At 36.7% G+C, this 22159-nt stretch overlaps 2 protein-coding genes across 3 annotated transcripts in view; both read right to left on the reverse strand.

Annotated features, from left to right (window-relative positions):
- Positions 1-148: 148 nt before the first annotated feature.
- On the reverse strand, positions 149-14821 carry LOC127635024 (transcriptional repressor NF-X1-like). 2 transcript variants are annotated; one of them, XM_052114834.1, is made up of 24 exons: positions 14661-14821; positions 12548-13462; positions 11743-11904; positions 10942-11019; positions 10639-10744; positions 10460-10531; positions 10222-10361; positions 9969-10068; positions 9540-9757; positions 8218-8315; positions 8105-8135; positions 7930-8012; positions 7733-7841; positions 7503-7622; positions 7180-7259; positions 4511-4741; positions 3880-3953; positions 3565-3663; positions 3388-3429; positions 3157-3252; positions 1838-1904; positions 1590-1735; positions 1245-1346; positions 149-668 (listed from the first exon to the last, which is right to left on the reverse strand). In XM_052114834.1, the coding sequence occupies exons 1-24, from the start codon at positions 14680-14682 to the stop codon at positions 593-595; spliced, it is 3267 nt and encodes a 1088-aa protein (XP_051970794.1). In that variant the 5' UTR covers positions 14683-14821; the 3' UTR covers positions 149-592. The 2 variants fall into 2 exon arrangements, with proteins under 2 accessions (XP_051970794.1, XP_051970866.1); XM_052114906.1 differs by lacking the exons at positions 1590-1735; positions 1838-1904.
- Positions 14822-17135: 2314 nt separating this feature from the next.
- The window catches only part of LOC127635593 (plexin domain-containing protein 2-like), a 102074-nt gene continuing 97050 nt past the window's right edge, over positions 17136-22159 (reverse strand). Inside the window, exon 14 of the mRNA XM_052115766.1 lies at positions 17136-20223. Coding sequence (XP_051971726.1) covers positions 20104-20223 — 120 coding nt within the window. The 3' untranslated portion in view covers positions 17136-20103. The remainder of the gene's footprint in view (positions 20224-22159) is intronic.

Below are 22159 nucleotides of genomic sequence, written 5' to 3' on the forward strand. Positions count from 1 at the left end.
CTCACCAATATTTCCCTCAATAAAATAAGCTTAACTCCTATAGACATGAATTGTAATTTTGCAATATATGTAGAAAATCATGACCATTCACATTAAAATGAAAACTCCAGTCATAATCTTATAAACCTATTTTATTCTACATGGAGAGGTTGAGGATCACATGTTTCACATGACCAGCCAAATACTACTTGTTTAATCTCAGTAACCGTTCTGTTATTTTACACTCATTGATTAAAGAAATCATCGCTGACTCTGAATACTAAATTTCTACAATGGCATCTGAAACCGAAAACTATTGATTTTAAATTATGCTGCATTCAAGCCACTTGGTATCAGTGGAAGTCCAAGATGACACAGACAGGAGTGCACTTTTAAACAGATTTATCATAATCCAGCTATCATATCCAAGAAAGATAATAACCTAAGAATTTCCCCTTATTATTGATATAGGCTACAATTCATAGCTTTAGGTTCTCATTGTTTAAATATCCATCAAAACTGTAAAAATATAATGAAACAAGATTTTGTACTACCAACAAATCATGCATTTATTTTTAATGTAATGATTACAGTGATTTTTCAAAATTTCATATCAATCCTGAACATCAAAATAATCAATGGCTGGCTCCTCTTTAGCTGGTTTCATCCAAACGTTACTATTGTCGGCCCTGAAACAAATGTGAATAACAAATTATTTTATTAGTTGTGATACACTTTACAATTACCAAAACCTGTCCCGTTTTAAAGATCCATCTCTGAAGAAGCAAAGCAGTAAGCATTATGGTAACACTGTAAAATAAGATTACATTTGTTGACAAACAAACATGAACAATATTTTAACAGCATTTATTAATCTTCGTTAATGTTAATATCATCAACAACATTTAAAAATCAAAAGATGTATGTGTTAACATTAGTTAATGCACTATGAACTAACATGAACTAACAATGAACAATTGTATTTTTATTAACTAACATTAACAAATATTAATAAATACTGTAACAAATATATTGCTCATAGTTAGTTCATGATACCTAATGCATTTACTAATGTGAACAAATGTAACCTTATTATAAAGTGCTACCAGCATTATGTACTATCAATGACAAGAAACTATGGATTAACTAGAGGACTAAAGCCAACTTCATGTTCACATCTCTGTATTAGCTGTATGAATACATAATCATTCTGATATTTTGTGACAAGGGATTAAAGAGTAATCAGCAATTGTGTGTGAACATACTTGCTGTGCTGTTTGATGTGGGCAATAGGAGGAGGAGCTCTGGTAACAGTTTCCCTTTCAATAAGAGCAGTCAGACTAGTGTTAGGACACATAGATTTCCCCCTGAAATAACAACATCCAAAATGTTCACGAGTACCCTATGATATTGACATAAGGGCACATGTTTAACTGAGATACTTGATGAAAATATAAGTGTTTTTTTACCACGCTTACCTACAGCAAGTAATACTATTTAACATAACAGTTTGGAAGATAGACTATTTTAACATCTGGCCTTCTAGTAATGGGTAATAACTAACGTATAAACTTAGTAGTTTGTGTGGAAGGTGTCTTTTCTTTGCTGACCTGATGGCAGTGACCACTACATTGCATTTGGGCTCGCTATCGTAGCTAACGCTTTCCACACCATATGACTCGGCTAACTCGTGAATAATTCTCCGGTGTTCACGCTTCATAGGTGGAAAACAATGACTCCTTTTTGACTGTTTACCCTGAAAAAAAGCAATCAAACACCTTTGTAAAATAAAATGCTACAAGAAATTATTGGGTAGTCTACTTTAAAAACAACGTGTGTCTATGTATTCAAATCTTACCTTGTTGGCAAGTTCAACTAAAGTCTTGATCTCCTCCTCAATATTACTGACAAACTTTAAATCTTTCCTGCATTTAAAAAATAAAAATGTTTGTTGTTTAAGTATTTTTCATAGATACCTCATTGATAGCAGGGAAAAAGACTACGTTTTTTTTAATAGTCTGAAAGCTCATCATCATAAAGTTAAGAGAACTCTCCCTTTTACATGCACCTCAGGTGCTGCCACATTCTTGCATTTGGCAACGTTGTACTAGACTAAACATTTTACTAATTATTTAATTATATCCTACACCTCAGTTTTTCTTTAAATGGTAAAAACAAATTTCTGTAAGAATCCAAACTCAACTGCCAATGCTTTAGTGCCCAGTTAATGGCGATTAGACAAGAACGTAAATGAAAACCATTCGTTTTTTAAAAGTGCAATACCATTATTTGGAGTATGGATGCTTATGAAAACCTAAAAAGTTTTGAGTTTTTCAAGTGTTTACAAACAAAAGACTACAACAGAAGTGAAGTAAAACTATTTAAATTACTATTTAAAGCATGCATTAAAGGGATAGTTCACCCAAAATGAAAATTATCTTATAATTTACTCACCCTCATGCCATCCCAAATGTGTATGACTTTCTTTCTTCTGCAGAACACAAAGATGTTTAGAAGAATATTTCAGCTCTGTTGGTTCATACAATGCAAGTGAATGGGTGCCAACATTTTAAAGCTCCAAAATCCATATAAAGGAAACATAAAAGTACTCCAGATGACTCCAGTGGTTACATCCATATCTTCTGAAGTGATATTATAGGTTTGAGTGAGAAACAGGTCAATATTTAAGCCGTCTTAATGCATATTGCCACCCACTTGGCAGGAAGGACAATTTATGATAAAAAATTGACTTAATTTATCTATTTCTCACCCACACCTATCATATGGTGTCGGAACACATGGATTTAACCACTGGAGTCATATAGATTACTTTTAGGCTCCCTTTATGTGGATTTTAGAGCTTCAAAGTTCTGCTACCATTCAATTGCATTGTATGGCCCTTACAGAGATATTTCTCTAAAAATCTTAATTTGTGTTCTGCAGAAAAAAGAAAGTCATACACATCTGGGATGCCAAGAGGTTGAGTAAATCATGAGAGAATTTTCATTTTTGGGTGAACTATACCTTTAAGTCCCTGGTCGTGTCATCCTGAGCTATTCCAAATATTTGATATTAATAATGTATCATACTCCATGCCATTGCTTTATGTACAGTTGTTGCATTCTTGTACTATGTTAGAAACACACTGGTAGAAACTCTGAAATAGGTTTATAAAACCTTGCATCCTCCTTGAGAGTGTCACTATATTTGGAAGACATGGACTTGCTAAAGGGATCCACTGATTGATCAATCTGCAGGGCCTCAGCCAAGCGTCTACAGGCAAAACAGAACACATGAGTAAAACCAGAGCATCCACACATTATCCCATCTAATGTAGTTCTAAACACAGGCACAGGTAAAGCAAAATAATATGGTTATAAAAGAAGCCTGTGCCATCATTATGTTCACCTGTTTCTCTCCAGTGTAGCACACTCTTGATCACACTCCAATCTGAAAGACAGTTTTTTATGAAAAGGTTAATCTACAACTGATGTGCCTTACCTGCAACCAAAATCACCATACTTGTTAAAATGCTACAGAGGGCAATAAATAAACAGTAGAAAAAAATAAACCTGTCTAGTGTACCTAGCCTTTTTCTGTTCCTTCTTTGTGAGCTGACCAATGTCAACTGACTCTCCCAATTGCATATCTGACAGCTTACTGGCCATGGAAATAGCTGCATATCTGCAGAACATAGAAATGCTAATTGTTTTTAACCTCAGACAAACAAGAATTTTCGACATCAAACCAAATTGCTGTTGAACCATCAGCGACTAAGAAAAAAAGACCTACAGTTGTACAAAACACTTCCTGGTGATTCTGCCAAATTATCAACACAAAGTAACTGAAATTTATAGATCATCCCTACTGTACTGAATTGAAGGCTTTAATAGCTCTAACCTTTGATAGGAGCTGGCTGCCTCAGCACAAGCAATTGTCTCCTTCTTACGGCCACAGTCACACTGCAGTGCCACCTAGAGATTGAAAATGGGAATACATTTGTGTAACATAAAGCTCACCACCATTCTTTAAAATGTTGACAGATTTCAGATGATAATTATTGCGATTACTTTTTTGTAAATAACCACTGTGAAAAGAAAAACAAGTGTTTAAAAGGTTCAATGGTATATTCAAGGAGAGTTGTTCACACTTGTATAATCATAAATGTTGCTCTTTTGATCTGATCAATCTACGAATGACTTACAGTTGACTCTGCACATTAAACTGGGATATGCAAATGTATTATAACATGAGAAAACCACAACAACAACTTTAAAACTGCAATTCATCTGAAAATGTATATTTAACTTAATTGGAAAGTGGTGGAACCCCCCTTTAGTGATACTCGTAATCTATAACTTAACAGTTGCCATCAAAAAACATGTCACGGTTTTGTTTTTCCATTTACACTTGTTATGAATAACCAGTCATACAGTATGTAATGTACTGTGGAAGAAACAAAGCAAGTAATGCCTCAAGCAATAACGGCATGTCCCACTACTATCCCATAGAGTGAATCTGGGATGAGTACCTTGGCACTGCAAATAGTAGGTAGACAGAGGGTGCCTGTGTGGCAAGGAGCTGCACAGGGGTGCCCGCAGCCAGGTTTAGGATGAGTGCATGGCTGCTTACATTCTCCCTCAGCCTGGCATTCCCCACGATGACATATCCTCTTACAGCGGTGAGAACCGCAGGGTAAAAGCTTTTCACATAGTAAACCACATGAGATGTCCTGCAGGTGGCATGGGATATTTCTCCTTTCCTAGTGAGACATGTGACATTGTAAGGGAAGGCAGATGAGATTATTAATTTGACTCTCTTTGTTATAATTTATTAGTTTTATTTTAATTATAGAAAAATCATATTTTTATTTTAATATTAATGTTAAATGGGTCATGATATATTGGTCTAAGATCTACAGCTAGCGGTTGTTTACACACACCAACAATTAAAAATAGCACAAATGGGCACAAGAACAGCAAGCAGAGCAGCTGAATGAAACTGAATGCCATCTCCTTTTCTGAATTGTAACTTGACACTATGTCTTTTAAAAGCAGTGCGATAAACAAAGACATCTGTGTAATGCATGTTATATACCAGGGCTCAACGCTAAGGATTTTTTACTACTGGCCCAGTCATGACAGTGCTTCAGATTTTTACTGGCCCTGCCAAATTTTCACTGGCCCCAACACAAAAATGATTATAGCTGTTTTTACTATAATGACTTTAAAAATGTGTCTGAAGATAATTATTTTTTACATATCTTATAATTTTAAGACAATGTCCCCTCAAACTGAATCACATTTATAATTTGGAAGATAAGATTTATGCCTTATATAATCCCATATATTCGCTTTACAGATATAAATTCATAAATGCATCATATTAACCTCAGCCTTCCTGCCATTTACGCATGAGATTTTAAGCAAAGAGTTCTGTGGAGGAGATGATGCGTTTTCGGTCACCTGTTTAGTCATGCAACTTTTGGCCATGTGAAGTGTATTCACACACAGGATCAAAGATTTAATCACTGAGTTAAAGATGTGATTACTGGCTGAATGTAATAAACATATGAATCTCTGAGAAGAGATTCTACCAAATCGGTTGTGACGTGTAATATACAGGGAGAAATTAAGCCTAATCTGTGAATTAATAATGTGTATATAACATGAAATCAGACAACTTTAAAACCAACACAGCCTGATCCACAAAGCACAAAAAAACCTGTAAAGTCCAGAAATGAGACCTATGTAACGGGTGTTTCCCCTGGATGATATGAAGTAGACTGTTTTAAATATTCATCTTCACCCTGCAGCTAAACAACTCTGATAATAATAATAATAGCCTAATAGCCATAGTGATTTTGCTTCTTTTCAAATGAAATGCCATAATCATGTTGAATTAATGATTACATTTTGAAACATTACCTAATTAAATGTATACACTTTTTTTTTTTTATATTGAGCAGCTTGTGATTTCCAGACACGTGTATAACTGGGGTTTAACACAGTTCATTACGTCTCATTCGCGCTTCATCTCTAAAGGTGAATTAATGAGAGAAAATGTGTTTGTTTTTTACAGTGGGAATAAAACTAGCACTCTGTCCCTTTATGAGAGCATATGCATGTTAAACAGTATATGCTGCACGGAGAGAGATGATGATAGATTATGCAGGGAGAGACATGGATTTTCAGTCCTATAGAATGAAACTGTTGATTTTTTTGTGTTCCAATGTGTGGATTACTGCTTTTCACACGTAAAAACAAAAAAGTGGGGATTTCACGCACTGTGAACACTGAATGTGCAGGGATACTAAAAATGTTGCGGAAAACGTGCAATCCCGTTACTAAATTTATTAAGTGGGTTTTTATCCTTCTATTTTCAACACATTGGTAATAGCTGCTGCTAAAACACTTGGAAAGAGCGAGGACAATGCTAGGAGAGTGCGCTCATTGTCTGCACAATCTTGTGCATGCACGCGACAGTGCCTTGGTGCGTCCAGTGTATTATGCATTTGTGCATCTTTGCTAGATAAATATACTCGCGCTCGCTCCTCGGTTAGAAGACTCCATTCGCTCAGTGTAATTGTTGTGCTCTCTCACTTGTTTTCTTGCAGTAATGTTATAAATGTAGCACTGGCCCGATCGCGCAAGTGACAGTTCTAGCAACTGGCCCAAAGCTCTCTCACACTGACCCCGGGCCATCGGGCAGTCCTTATTGTCGACCCGTGTATACACAACAAAACTTCAAAATAGTTCAGATGGGTCCCCTTTGTTGTTCAAGGATAGTTGGTCACACTAGGTCTGTCTATCTCCCTCTCTGTTATGATACAAACTGAGCACCAGTGGGCGGGGCCAAGGGTGCAGTGACATTTTGTGGGGCTGGTAAATACAACTGAGCAATGTCTCGTGGCATCACCAACACACAGTTTTCAAAACGAGACGTTTCAAACAGGTAAGAACTATAAATGCTCTTTTTAGACTGGGGACACATTTTTTAGTTCCGAAATGTACAGAATGTTTTTATAGTACAGTTACCTCTTATATATCTAAATGTGATTTTCCATTTCAGAAATATATACATATATATATAATTTAACAACAAATAATTGTTATAGTGATTCAAAGTTTAGACCATTTTTTAAATATATTTTTTACATAAATTAATTTAAAATAGAAGTTTGACCAAATGTATTGATACCTCATGATTACCCATGCACCACTTCTTGGTGAGGTAGGTACAGGGAGGACATATCTCATCACTATGGCAGGAATGGAACACTATGGCAAAATCATATTACAAATCATCAGTTGCTAAACCATGTTTCTGAAATTCACTGTATGACAATTCAGTTCATCGTATACTTGTGTTTGAATGTGTATTAAAGTTTTAAACAGCAATATGTACGATAAAAATAGGCAGTAGAAAGGAAAAAATAATTTTTGTAGGGAAACTTTAAAGAATTTCTCCTTACATCTTAAGGAATATTTATTATAGTTTGTGCAGGCAAGTGACCTGAGTACCTGGGTGATCACATTCATGCCTGCGTGTACACAGGTTTTTACATTCAGGAGGTCTGGTTCCACAAGGGACAGGCGGGTACAGCACAGTCTCCCCACAGTAACACGCCAACTCATCAAAACCTAAGAGAAAGCATGCACAGCGCTCAATGTGATGAAAAGAAGAGATGGACATTAGCCCTTAGAGAACAAGTGATGGAATTCAAGACATCAACACTGATGGCAAAGCTTACTGGCTTGCCAACAAGGCTGGCAGTTGCCACGATGACAAATCTCTTGACACCGGTGCAGACCACAGTTGAGCTTGTAGCCACAAATCATTGAGCAATTATGCTCCCCATCCTGACAAAGAGATAGTACACTTGATAAACCTTTCTTAGGACTAGCGCACAAAGAAACAGACTTTCAGCACAACACAAAAAGGACTCACCACACAGCACAATTCTCCACACTTGTGCCTGCAGCAGGAGCGCTTCTTGTTGCAGCGTTTCTCACAGGTAAACACCATGTCTTCTGTTGAGAAAAACACCAAGCATCAAAATGGCAACTCCAGTACACATTCTTCATCATACATCAATATTTTATGCAATCATCCAATGCCTTACCTTCAGTCTGAATTGCTGCACAAGAAACTTCCTATAAAGTGAGAACATCCTAGTATGAATTAGGAATGCAGTATTCAGAACTTTCCTGACCTCTGTGCAGCTGTACGACTAACCTTGCTGTTACTGCCACATCTGCATTTAATAGAGGAGGTCAAAGAGCAGGGTCCACAGCTGTCCTCATGGCAAAACTTTTCACACAGGTGGACTGAACCTACAGCAGATTGGTGAAAAAGTGCAACAGAAATATCAACCTGGTCTCATAGAATCGCACTCCTATAGTAACATTTTTGCATTTTTGTCTTACGTGCCTCGTTCTATGTATTGTTGCAGATTCCTGGTGAAATAAACACGAGGTGCAAAAACAACGAATTGAATTCACTTTCACTCACAACACAAGTAAACTGTTCCCCACACAATACTTTCTTGTGACATCAAAACACATTTACTATAACACAGTAATACAACACATTTTGCCACTTATTCAAGCATGGTGCAACTGATATGTTGGACTTTGAATGTGGAAGACTGGGGTACGAGTTCATACATGAGCCGAAAGTGTCATAGAGACACCACAAAATGACTTGCTTGCTACAGCATTTCATTTTAGATCTCACAATCGCTTTTATGACACTTTTGGTGTTGTTTAGGTATCAGATTTAGGGTTGGGATGTCGGTCTGGTTTATATAAAACTAGAAAAACAGATGCTCTATCATCTCACATTTGCTTTTCATGACACTTTGTTAGGTTTAGGATAAAGGTTTCAGTTAGAGAGGTAGGTTTTATTTATATTAAAACTCCACATAGCATTAACCTTAAAATCTTCACCTTTTTGGTAGAACATTTAAAGGTATAGTTCACCCAAAAATAAACATTTTTTCATCATTTATTCACCCTTTTTTACTCTAAATCTCCACTTTGCCATTCACTTTCAGATGTGAAAGTGAAACTAAACATCACGTTACTTTCAGGTGTGAAAATTGAGATTTAGAATAGAAAAAGGACTTAAATGTTCATCTGTTTCTCACCCACACCTATCACATCACTTCTGAAGATATAGATTTAACCACTGGAGTCTTATGGGTTACTTAAATATTTTCTTTGTGATTTTTGGAGTTACAAAGGTCTGGTCACCATTCACGTGCATTGTATTGACCTACAGAGCTGAAATATTCTTCTCAAAATCTTTGTTTGTGTTCTGCAGAAGAAAGAAAGTCAAACATATCTGGGATGCCATGAGGGTGAGAAACTAATGGGATAATTTTTATTTTATCCTTACTTGCTTTTAGCACCCTTCAGTGGACATTTAACCTCAAAACTGCCACAATACATGTAAAGAACCACATTATTTCATTCTAAATGTGTGTGACTTCATACTCAACTGGATTTCCATTATTAACACCCAATCTGTAGTTATTTACAATATCAGACACATACCAGCATCCCCACATGGCAGTGGCTTGTTGCAGGTCTTGCCACAGGAGGGGATCGAGTCAGTACAGGTCTTTCTCTCTGGATAGCCGAGCTCTAGAAGCTTAGAGAGAGGAGTCTGCCCACAAGAGCAGCTTTTGACCAGCCTAGGGCTGCGTGAACATGGCTGGCACTGCCCAGGGTGGCATGATTGCTCACAGCGATGGGACTGGCAGTCTAGCATCCTAGAACAACACATTCAGAAATGAGAGCCACAATTCATCAAATATGCATGCAAAATAAACTAAGTACAATGCCTATAGAAAACATACCAAAGCACAGAGTTGATATAATTAAACCATTATTAAAAATGTCTATAACACATAGTCATACATAGTACAAAGAGTCATAAAATGGAGGACCTTAGTAGAGATTATACAGTACATTAGAACATACTTTCCACATGGCTTGCAACAGGAGAAATATCCTGATCCATCAAAACTCTCACGATCAGTCCCACAAGCCACCTTCCTGAATACCACGCCACAGAAGCATGCTAAGAAAGGGTACAATGGCATGAGAAAATTGCAGGTGGATGACAACACATAAAATTAGATGACAATAGAAAGAAGATAAGAAAAATAAAACTGAAAAGAAAAATTAAATAAAACAATAATGAAAAGAGACTCACGATACAAGGATTACTTACCTTGTTGGACAAGAAGTTGGCATGGTTGGCATTGCCCTGAGTGGCACACCTGGGCACAGGAGTGCTCTGAACAGTTGAGCAGAGACCCACAGACTTCTTCACAGCGCAAAGGTCCTATCTGACTGCAACGCATCTGCTTACTGCACACACACACGGAAAACTGTGTTGTTGTTTTTTGGCATGTGTATATCTCGGCAAACGCTTACACATAGAAGTAAGAAGTAATAGTAAATAGTACCTCATCCTCCCACAAATGCAGGACTTGGTGATAAAAGCAGGACATTGTGGGCAGGGCCCAGGGTGGCACAAACTACAAAAAGCAAGAGAGAGACATTATCATGAAAGAATGTCAATTTAACTCATTTTTGAAAAAGCTGCATTGAATGTGCTTTAGGGCTGCATATTATGCTTTCTTACATATTGCAGGGGTGGTTGCATTCCCCTCCACCCCTCTTCTTTCCACACATATCTCCACAGCTATGCGGAATTTCAGTGCGCTGATACTCAGGATTTGTCACCTTCCCTGTCCATTAAAATTTAAGTTGAAGGAAAAATATACTAATATATAACCAATAGATTTTAATTCTACAATGAAAGTGTAGCACTACCAACAACATTATCTATTAAAAATGTAAAGTAAGATGATAATTTTATGAATGACAAGAGATCCACAGCAGAGTCAAAGAATCGTGTGATTGAAGCATAACAGGGTAATCTTACCACAGAAGCAAGTATAGGCATTTGGGGCTTTCGGTGCCACATGCTGGCACGCAGGACAACGCCAGCCTTCACTGCCATCTGTAAATATTAAACAATTAGAATGTATTATTAAACTATGGTTATTCTGGTAAAACTGATATAGTATGTCAGGGTTCACCCAGAGTATGGGTTTGCATTTAATGTGGAATCCAGTATGTTGGCACTAGGGGTGTAACGGTATGACATATTCACGTTATGATAACCATCACAAAAATTACAACCGTATTACGGTATCACGGTATTGAGGTGCATTGATATTATTAGCAGTTTAATATTTGATCATGAAATACGTCTATTATACAAAGAGAAATATTACAGTAATAACCAATTCTTGAACTTTATTTTGGATTTCTTCAACTTTAATCCTTTAACTTTTGAGCTTGAACATCAGGACACTTGCCACTCGTGCTGCACTTCTGATGTGCTTGTGATGCGCTCGTGACACCTGCATGTCACCTTTAAAATTGAGCGACAGTCTAATGCAACATGAGGAAGGCGCAATTTAAAGATTTATTTTATCTCACCAAGTTTATATGATGCTGCAAATGTCACCGATTCTGTATTAAACCGATTTGTATTTTAGAAAAGTTCTGATAAAATCTGTCTTTATCTTTATGCAATACCGTCAATGAGAAGATTTCAATGGTATGATAACCATCCGTTTTAAAACCGAGGTATATTGTGAAATCTTGAAACTGTTACATCCCTAGTTGGTACTATTCGTCTTGTACAGTAAAGTCAATGGTGAGACAGCTGACGTACAATCAGCTTGAGACGCAGGTGAGCGAGCCCATTTCTTGATGCAGTTAAGATGGAATACGTGAAAACAGCTCTGACAGCTCCAAACTGGGGCCATGAGCCGAATGACCTCACAACAGACCATGCACTCATACTTCTCCTCTGTCAGCTGCTCAATTAAACAGCCTGTAAACACAGACAATACACAAATATAGACATCAGTAAAAAGATCACCACTAAGACAGAATATAAGTTCATTTGTTCAGATGAAAGATTTGTCCATGTATCATTATTATAACACAAGTATCAGTGTTATTATTCTTAATGAAAACTTAAAACAAAACTGAATAAAAACATTTAAAAATGGTTAACTGCAATAAAAACATAAAACTGTACATAAAACAAAAATATAATTGGAAAAAACTAAAATGAAACTAAAGTACATTTTTAAATGATATCAGTAATTTATCCTAAAATACTATAATTAAAATAAAAACTAAATATACTACAACTAAAAACAAAAACACTGGGGGGAAAAATACAACTAAAACTAACAGTCATAGAGTGAAAACGAAACAAAAACTATACTGAATTGAAAGGACAATTTGTAAATAATAAATCAAAATGAAATCAAAAATTCAATTCATCACTTTCACGAATATATATATGAAAGCGGTATTGAATAAAACCATATAAGGGTGTAGCTGTTGGTTCTGGAACAGTGTTGTATTACAGCACATACTTCTTTATGAAGATAATTTGTATAAAAAAAAAGGGCCAAATCCAAGATGAGCACTATTAGTAAAAATCATGTTCTCTAGTTCTTTACCTGTCTGAGTTTCTTTGCTCTTGGGTGGCTCCATTCGTTTCACTGGTCCTGTTCTTCGACCGGGACCTCCATCTCTCCTCAGCCCTGGATTCTGCAGTAATTTTTTTTTCTCATTCCCATTCCCACTTCTTCCACTCCTGTTTGATTTGTCCTCTATACCAAACTCCCCTTCTACACCTCTCCTTTCCTCTTCTCTATTCTGAGTATGCTCTCTTTCCCTCCAGTTTCCTTGAATCCCATGATTGGGGACAGGTCCTTTTTTATGGAAATTGGTCTGCAGGTGCCGGTCTCCAACTCTCCATCCCTTGTTGTTACTCAGGTCAGGCTTTAGTTCTGGATGTTCTCTGGCCCCGACAGGCTTCTTGACTTCTCCAGGAGCCTGGCTCTCCTCCCTATTGCTGGGAAGAGGCTCCTTTATAGATCTCTCATCCCTTCCTTTATTGGGCTTCTTCTGTCGGCTGCCTTGATAAGACTTTCTTGTGTCAGCCTCTACAGGTAGTTTTTCCTGCCTCTCCTCATCTATGGATCTGCTAGAAGTGGGGGTGTGGGGTCGCTGACCATGACCAGCTCCATGCTCCCTTCCTGGGCAGTCAGGTTTACTTGAAGGTTTTGTCCATCTTTCACACTTGGGACGTTGGTCAAGGTATCGTCTAGCATCACCTCGTCCACCTCTCTGTCTCCCGCCTCTGCCTCCCCTTACGCCTCCTCTGATGGAAAGTTCAGGAGGGGGTAGTGCATTGTTCTCAGAGTTTACAAACACATTTTCGCCATGTCTAAACTGCTGATGTGGCTTGGCATGATGAGCCCTCCAGTCCTGACTGTTGTTCAGCTGAGTATAGTGTCTTCTAAAAGGTGGATGGTTGGGTTTAGCTTGTGGCACAAACTCAGCAGACTCAGGATTCAACTTTGATGCGTCTAAAAGTCATAAGAAATGGTTACCATTAGAGTAGATCGTTCTCAAGTCAAGTGGTTTTTCAAGTAGGTCTCTGGCCTTTGCCTTCATACTATACACAGAGTTGGGAGGGTTACTTTTGAAATTAATTCCACTACAGATTACATGCTGTAAAATGTAATTTGTAACATATTTTGTTAGATTACTCAAGGTCAGTAATGTATTATAAATACTTTGGATTACTTCTTCAGCACTGGTAGATTTGTTCACTTGTTTTGACTATAAAAACTCAGTACAGTAAGACACAATACACATGTTAAAAATAGATTCTCTGAAAAATCTAACCATCTTATTCAGTGTTGTTTCTAAAACCAGGTCAATCAAATTTATCTTGTTTTAAGGATTTTTAGATATTTTTACAGGAAACCAATAAAAAAATTAATATCAAGAATATGATTTTTGCCATAATATCAAATGTCTTACTAGAAAAAAAAAGTAATTATGATCTAACGTAAATTTTCTTGATAAAAAATATGAACGTGCCTGGTAACGTGCATGTAAAATGGCTAGAAATAGCATTTTAGCTTATCGAAAAGCTAACAATTTACACAAAGTTAATTTCTATTTTTTCTGATCCAAACTTACTTCAAACTTACTTCTCTGTCTGCTCGTATGAATGTAACACATCATAAGAAAGTGTTTCACCACTGTTCAATGCACTTTTGATCGCATCATTTATATGTATAAATGTTTTCCATCTGAAAGAACTAAATATTAAATAAATAATTGACAATAAAATGCAAAATAATCTCTTCTGTTGTATTCCGTTACTCCCCAACCCTGGCTATATAATTATATTTACAGCAATGACTAGATCCTTTAAGTTTATTGCAGGTACTGCACATTCATATTGACGTCAGCTTTTTTTGTAACATACTGTAACGTCACATGGAAAAGACCTGCGTTTCTCTTTGCTGTCAAAGTTCTGTCGGCCACTGAGAAATAGTATTCATCCATTAGCAAGCAACCAGCATTTTATGCTATTAACTCGTTACATTAACAAATACGTGAAGTGACGGCTAGCAAAATACTCAAGTTTAAAGGATTATAACAAGGTCACGAGTTCAGTGTGCTTTAAAGTTTAATATCGTAACGCATATAAAATATACACAATTCAATTCAGCTAGCCGCTATGTTTGTTAGCCATAACTAACGTCTTACCTATAACGGATGCTTCCGCCATCCAGCCGGAATTAACGACAATTTAACTGAAACGTCCTTGAACAGTTGGATATATAATAATATAGTGAAAGGCTGATAAAGAGAGGAATCGTTTATGAACTACACTCTGGTGGCAAGTTGCGCTGACAATGCTTGCCCAATCGGAGCGCAGATCCCTGACACAGAGACACGTGACTTTAACGTCACAGCCTTGACGGTGGTAGATATATGGAAGTATTTTAATGACAAATGCCTTTGAAAAGAAAGAAAGAAAAAAGAAAGAAAGAAAGAAAGAAAAGGCTGATTTGCACTAATTGGAAAATAAAAGCTTTGCATTGATGGAACAGTTCACCCAAAAGTGAAAATTCTCTCATCATAATTTACTCACCCTCATGTCATCCCGGATGTGTATTAATTAATTTCTTTGTTCTGAATACAAATGAAGATTTTTAGAACAATATCTCAGCTCTGTAGTTCCATACAATGCAAGTGAATGGTGATCAGAAATGTGAATGTCCAAATATCACGTAAAGGCATCATAAAAATGATCCATGATATGACTCCAGCGGTTTAATCTAGGTCTTCTGAAGTGATCCAGCTGGTTTTGGGTGAGAACAGACAAAATTGTAATCCTTTTTCACTATAAATCTTGACAGAGGTCTCCCTGGCGATCATGATTTCAAGCTTGATTACACTTCCTATGGCACCATCTAGCTCTGGCATAGGTCAAGCACTAGGATGTGTAATCAATTTTGAAATCATGATAGTCTTGAGATTGACAAGATGTGCAGTGAAAAGGAATTATATTTTGTTTGTTTTTTTTCTCACTCAAAACCAATTATACACATCTGGGATGGCAAGAGGGTGAGTATATGATAAGAGCATTTTCTTTTTTTGGATAAACTATACCCGTATAGGTGCACTAAGTAAGTTTTTGCTCATTAAAAATGTTTTACTGCTACAAGACTTCACCACTAGCTGGTGCAATCAGGTGTTGATGAAGACCAAGAGCAACAGGGAGAGGACCTAGGCAATTGCCAGTTTTGATAAATAATCAAAACTAATTTGACAATAAACAATAAATAAATTTTAAACAGTTTATTTAGTCTGACATGCCATTTTACTCTGTCTGTCATCTTCCGTTTTAAAGTACAACAGTACCTGAGAGAGGCAATGGTCAGGGCAAAGTATTTCTGATTTCTAAGGAAATACATTTTGGATAGTGAATATTTACTATTGAATTTTAAATGATTACATTTTGTGTGAACTGCGAAATTTGAATATTCACAGCTTAAATATACAACCATACAGAATTGCATCCCCAAGCACTGTTAATGCAATGCATTTATTTTTCAAATAGTTTGTTTTTTTGTTTTGTTGTTATATTTCAAATACATTTGTCATTAATATACTTCCATTTGACAAAGATGAGCTATTTACTGAATAGCTGATTTACTGTGAACTAGTGTGAATAGTAGGCTACTATTTACCATGCTGTTACTGAAGGAACCTCTAATTTGCAGAACTGACATTAATTCATGTATAAGGATTTGAGGATGTAGGGTTTTAGGCCAAACTACACTACAATGCCTACACAAGTTATTTACATGTAAACATTACGTTTCTCATTTTGCTTTACCAAATGCATAAGAAATGAATGACTCTACATCCCACAAATACTGTAACTTTCAACAGTTTGGTCAGACTGAAATAGGCCAGGTTTTATGTCTTAATTCTTATATGGCCTTCTAAAAATAATGTATTTGTATTGATTAACACATCAAATGACAAGGACTACATTTTCAGAATGTAACAATTTAAAAACAAAACAATCACAATATATTTGGTTGGTGTATAACTTCTAAAATGAAAGGTTCAGTTATTTGTGTTCGAATTGATGTGGGTCGCACACCGGACGTGTTTTGTGGATGACATGGCATGTTCTAAAATTCTAAACAATTGTTTTCTATGAATGTATGCACACCGCAACTCGCCGTCTTTTGGTGGCGCCCAGCGAGACTGCGAAGGCTGCTCAAATTTCTGCCACGCCACGGAGCGCAACTCTCATATTTTCCATTCAGTTCAACCCAAATCATTATCAAAGGACACAGGCCTACATTATTTACTTTAGCGTTCTTCATTCTTGAACAAGGGAAAAGCATTGGTAACTTTTGTGTACTGTGTGCAACCTGGACCGGATCAACATGCCCCGTGTTTGATACCTGTCTCATGTCCTAGCTGCGACGCTTATCTGCAAGGGGTTGAAAGACTAGTTCTACATCCGTTGATAATTTTGTGTTACCATTCCATGACTGTGATTTAGTTGTGAAATTATTTCATGATATGTTACATGGTAAGTCCTATAATGGTAGGATCAACTGTAGTCTATATATACATCACCCATTCATATAATAGTCTTTATAAAAGAACATGAAAGAATTTATGAAGACAATCAGACAGAAATTGTTCATTTAAACAACTTTATTATTCCAACTTTAATCAAAATGACAGTAGTAACACAAGAGTACACAGATTACAGCATTGTGTATTTTCACTGTCTCAATGCGTGGCACAACAAAGTTATGATTATCAAAAATGCAGGTTACTAAATGCATGTTTCCCCAGTTTTGAGAGCAGGCATCACTCATCAAATATATTGAGATCATTTCACATAATAGGCATCCTCTTCAGTGCTCATTCATTGACATTCAGATTCAATTTCACACACACAGATACATACATTCATGTTACATTTGCTGAAAATAATCAGGTCGTTCCAGAGGAGAAAGTGATAAAACAGAATTTAAACATAGGTACTGGTGGGCCACCCTGTTAAGAGGTTAAAAACATACAGATTTTCTTTCTTGTATGGGTGCATAAAACTCCTATCATACTTAAATTATAAATGAAACTCTCTGGAACTGCGCCTATAGGTTTACTGAAATTACAAAAGACAAACTATGATCCATTCCTCTTGTCTGGTTGTTCAGTATAAAAGAAATGCTTTTTTAAGATGTAAGCATTCATTTAACTCGCAACTTAAAAATAATTTGTAACCACATCAGAAGCATTTCTGTCACAGTGTGTTTGTATACAGCTTTTAATCTTGTTTTTGAGGACATATTTATATATACGGCGTAATGCAATCCATCCTTATAACATTGCTCAACAAGACTGTCAGAGACAACATCTATGCTAAAGATGACAGGTAATGTAATTACATTATAACTTGTTAAGTTCTGTAAACTGTTACAGTGGAATCATAATTAACATTGGGATATTCCAAACTTAGTGAGTAGCTGGTCAAAAATCCCCTTACAGAACAAAACAATGCACAAAAAAAGATGACAACAGTGTAAGAAAAGCTAAAGAAGTTGGCAAATATACGTACTGAGATCAGATGTAGAGGACACCGGCGATTCACTGTTTATCACGAGTTTACTGGCTGAATTTAATACCCCGGTTATTTAACAGGCTGGTCTGACTCCAAAAACCTTTTGCTCCGTTCACTGTCGCTTTAACTTATGTCCATCTTATGATCCATGCACTCCCTGAAGTGTTTTTCATTTTGTTTATGATTTGGTCAATTGTCTGATTGAAGTTGGCGTGCATCATTGTGTTCTGTATCTTCATTCTCATAGACTGTTTGTTCCCTTTGCAATCTCTGTAGTTTATCTCAGATCTTCATAAATACCATATCGCAAGTAAAGCACTTGTTTTGTCATCTTACCTGAATGCTTTTGATGTCTGATAATACTGAGTTTTTTTTATTTTTATTGTTGTTAGAGTGAAGAAGTACTTCTTGCTGCAGATGGCAGCCACTGTTGTTGTTTTTGGAAAACTTTATCTGGTAACGAAACATTATCACACCCTCCATCCCCTGATGCAATCAGTTCCTGCATAGAGACCAGCAAGCTTTTGGGACCGGTGCAGAACCAGGTTTCTGGCTTTTCTGTGGTGGAAATGCGCAGAACAGTTTGAGAATTCGCACCAGCCCATGAACCCGCACCCGAACTATGCCGGTGGAAAAGTTATATGGGTGTACTGGGTCTGTGTCTTGGATTGAGGTGATATTGCTTAAACAAGTGTTTTCTCATACCTCTCTGTGTGTAATAACAGTTCTTTGGTCAATACACAACACTTGAATAGATTTTAAGTAGGCTCAAAAGTATGTGCCCTAATTAATTGAGTTACATAGGGATAAATGTTGTGAACCTTCAAAGCAAAAAATGAGTTGCACTTTATTTTACAATACTAGTACTATCAGTACACTTACAGTGCACTTACCCAAGAAAGTAATATGAGATAACTACATGCACTTAATATGGGTTAAGTTTAGGGTTAGGTTTTGGGTTAGTACCTAGTAATTACTATAGTTGTTGTAATTATATAGTACAAAAATATAGAACAGTACTGTAAAATAAAGTGCTACCATAAATTGTGCCTTATATTATCAAACATAATAGAAATGATTATTTAGAAAAACATGTTGAATGTTTATAAGCTTTGGGTTGTAATGAATTATTCTTTGTGTATGAAACCACATCTTTTACCTCTGAATTAATTTATTACTTCAGTTTCAACCACACAGAATGGAAGGGATCAAAACATACCTCAGTTTTACCAAAACTAACTTTTAAACAAAGATCTACACACATACACACAACCTCATAAGCGCCTGACTGATTTGCATTAGTAACAAAAGTTGAGAAAAAAATGTAACAAAATATGTGCATCAAATGGATATGTGCAAAAATGTCCTACATTTTAGGAATGTCTATGAAAAATAATCAAAAGAGTTTGTTCACAGAACATTTTCCAATTGTATTTGAATTGCAGTGTGCATTTCTTTGATAGGTATTTTCTGAGCTAATCTGTAGCTAATGTCATCAGACATCTCCAAACTCAAATCAAAGAGATGAAATCATAAAAGAATAAAGAAACAAGCATCTGAAAAAATATAAGAAACCCTTTAAAAAACCTTGTAAAGATATCTAAATGTCTATATAATATTTCCAACACAAGTATTAAATGAATGTGCATCTCTGGAATTTTCATCAAGCAATTAAAAAAAACAAAACTCTGAAGGCCCAATAAATCAGAATCAAACCATCAGTTCAACAACACATCTTGAGGTTCAAAGATTAAAGCCTCTTCCTGTACAATCAGAGCTGCTCCTACGTCATGTCAAGAGCAGAAGCTTTTGGCTCATCATTTATCCAGCTGATCAAAGCAAAGGGCTTTTTCAGTTGTCCTCTGTATGCGGCTATCACCATCTTGCCATTTTCATCATAAATGCCATACCCTCAATGTTTTCAGTTTTGTCAGTGGTTTGCATTTGGAGGGTTGGTGGAACCTTATGACTTGAGATGTATGGATGTACAGTTAGACATCAAGAAGGTCACTGGGCAGTGTGTGAATTCAAAAGTCACAGTTGTAATCATCAGCACTGTTCTGATTCAATAAAGCCCTCCTTTTCCTGACCGACAGGCTCTACCTCTGCATAAGCTGGATGACCAGAACCCCGGCGGAATTTCATCGCAGGCCAACGACTGGGGCGTCTCTGCAAATGCACAAAATATTAAACAAGAAAGATGATAAATTATTTTTCCGAAAAGCACTCCCCATCACAGACAATCCACACATATTCTATTAGATAATTCTAGATTCATTTACTTTACGTTGTCTACTATTGAACACAACAGTACCCGCCCACTTTTTTAGCTGCCTTGTAGGGAAAACAACTCGATTACGTCATTCACAGTGAGTCATGGAAATGGGCAGTGCTACCAGGCATGTTTTGCACCCTATGACTTGAAATAACACGCATTGCTTGAATAGAGGCATAAACCATCAATTAAAGGGATAGTTCACCCAAAAATAATATTACTTTCTCATTATTTACTCACCCTCATGATATCCCAGGGGTGTATGTCTTTCTTTCCTCACCAGAACACATTTGAAGATAAAAATAAAAATATCTCAGCTCAGTAGATCATTAAAATGCAAGTGAATGGCGATATCGCTTTTGAAGCTCCAAAAATCACAGACAGTCAGCATATACATCATCCATACAACTCCAGCAGATAAATTATTGTCTTCTAAAGCAACATGATAGTTTTCGTGTGAAAAAGATAAATATTTAAATACTTTTTTAAACTCTAAATCATGCTTCCATTTGGCAGCGGTACGCACATTTGGCGTAATTGCATTGGCATTTGAAACACGAGAGAACTGAGGTACGTGCGTCACAACTGGAAGAGAAGCGCTGTTTACAACGGTACAGGAGGAACGCTGTACAGAAGGTTGGTTGGTTTTGGTTTAGATCTGTATTTATCTGTTTCTTTACTCACAATTGTGCATTTGTGTACTTATACTGGATGTCTCAACTGAATGAAGAACGTGAGATTACATCTGTATCATGGCAACGGTAATACGTCACACGAGAGACCGATTGGACTCCACCTCAAGAGAAGCCTAACGGAAGCTATGGTTTATAGTTACAAATTACTTAAATAATGATACTTTTTCACACCAAAATGATCATATTGCTTTAGAAGGCATTAATTTAACTGCAGGAGTCGTATGGATGACATTTATGCTGACTGTGATCACCATTCACTTGAATTTTTAGGGCCTATTGAGCAAAGTTATTTTTCTTCAAATGTTTTCTAGTGAAGAAAGAAATTCATACACACCTGGGATATCATGAGGGTGAGAAAATAATGAGAGAATTTTCATTTTTGGGTGAACTAACTCTTTAACAACCTTAGACCTGACGGTATATCAGGCTCTACTTGAGAAGGCTGAGGAAATTCGGCATGCCAAGCAGAATCCTCAGCAGCTTCTACAGGTGCACAATAGAGAGCATCCTCACCGGCTCCATCACAGTCTGGTTTGGAAGCTGCACAGCTCAGGATCATAAGGATCTACAGCGGCTGGTGAGAGCTGCCCAAACCATCTCTGGAACAGCCCTACCATCGCTGGAGAGCCTCTACCAGGCCGGGGTCTTCATGAGGGCCTACAACATCATTAAGGACAATAGCCACACCCAATACAGCCTATTCACACTCCTACCATCAGGTAGAAGCTACTGAGAAACAGTTTCTACCCGCAGACCATCAGGATCCCCTCAGCACTGCAAACAGTTTCCCCTCTGTTCGTAAGAGGTGTCAAGCTTTACCCCACCCTGCCTACACAAATATTTATGAATGTAACAACATTATGGACCACTACTGAGACTACCTCCGCAGGCCTTTGCACATGACCATCTCCATGTTTACAATGCACGTGTATATACTTCATCTTGTACACTATTTTTTAATTTATGTTTCAAATGTTTACAGTTATATGTATGTGTATACACTTTTACTTGTGCACTATTTGTAATTTATGTTTTTAAATGATTGTTGTTGTGTGTTTTTCTTTTTCTTTCCTCCTTATGTCCTGTTTAAAGTATGTCTGAGGTTGCTGGGAGGATTCACAGAGTAAGAATTTCA

This window comes from Xyrauchen texanus, chromosome 1 (genome assembly GCF_025860055.1).
Source record: "Xyrauchen texanus isolate HMW12.3.18 chromosome 1, RBS_HiC_50CHRs, whole genome shotgun sequence".
In the NCBI taxonomy this organism is placed as follows: domain Eukaryota; kingdom Metazoa; phylum Chordata; class Actinopteri; order Cypriniformes; family Catostomidae; genus Xyrauchen; species Xyrauchen texanus.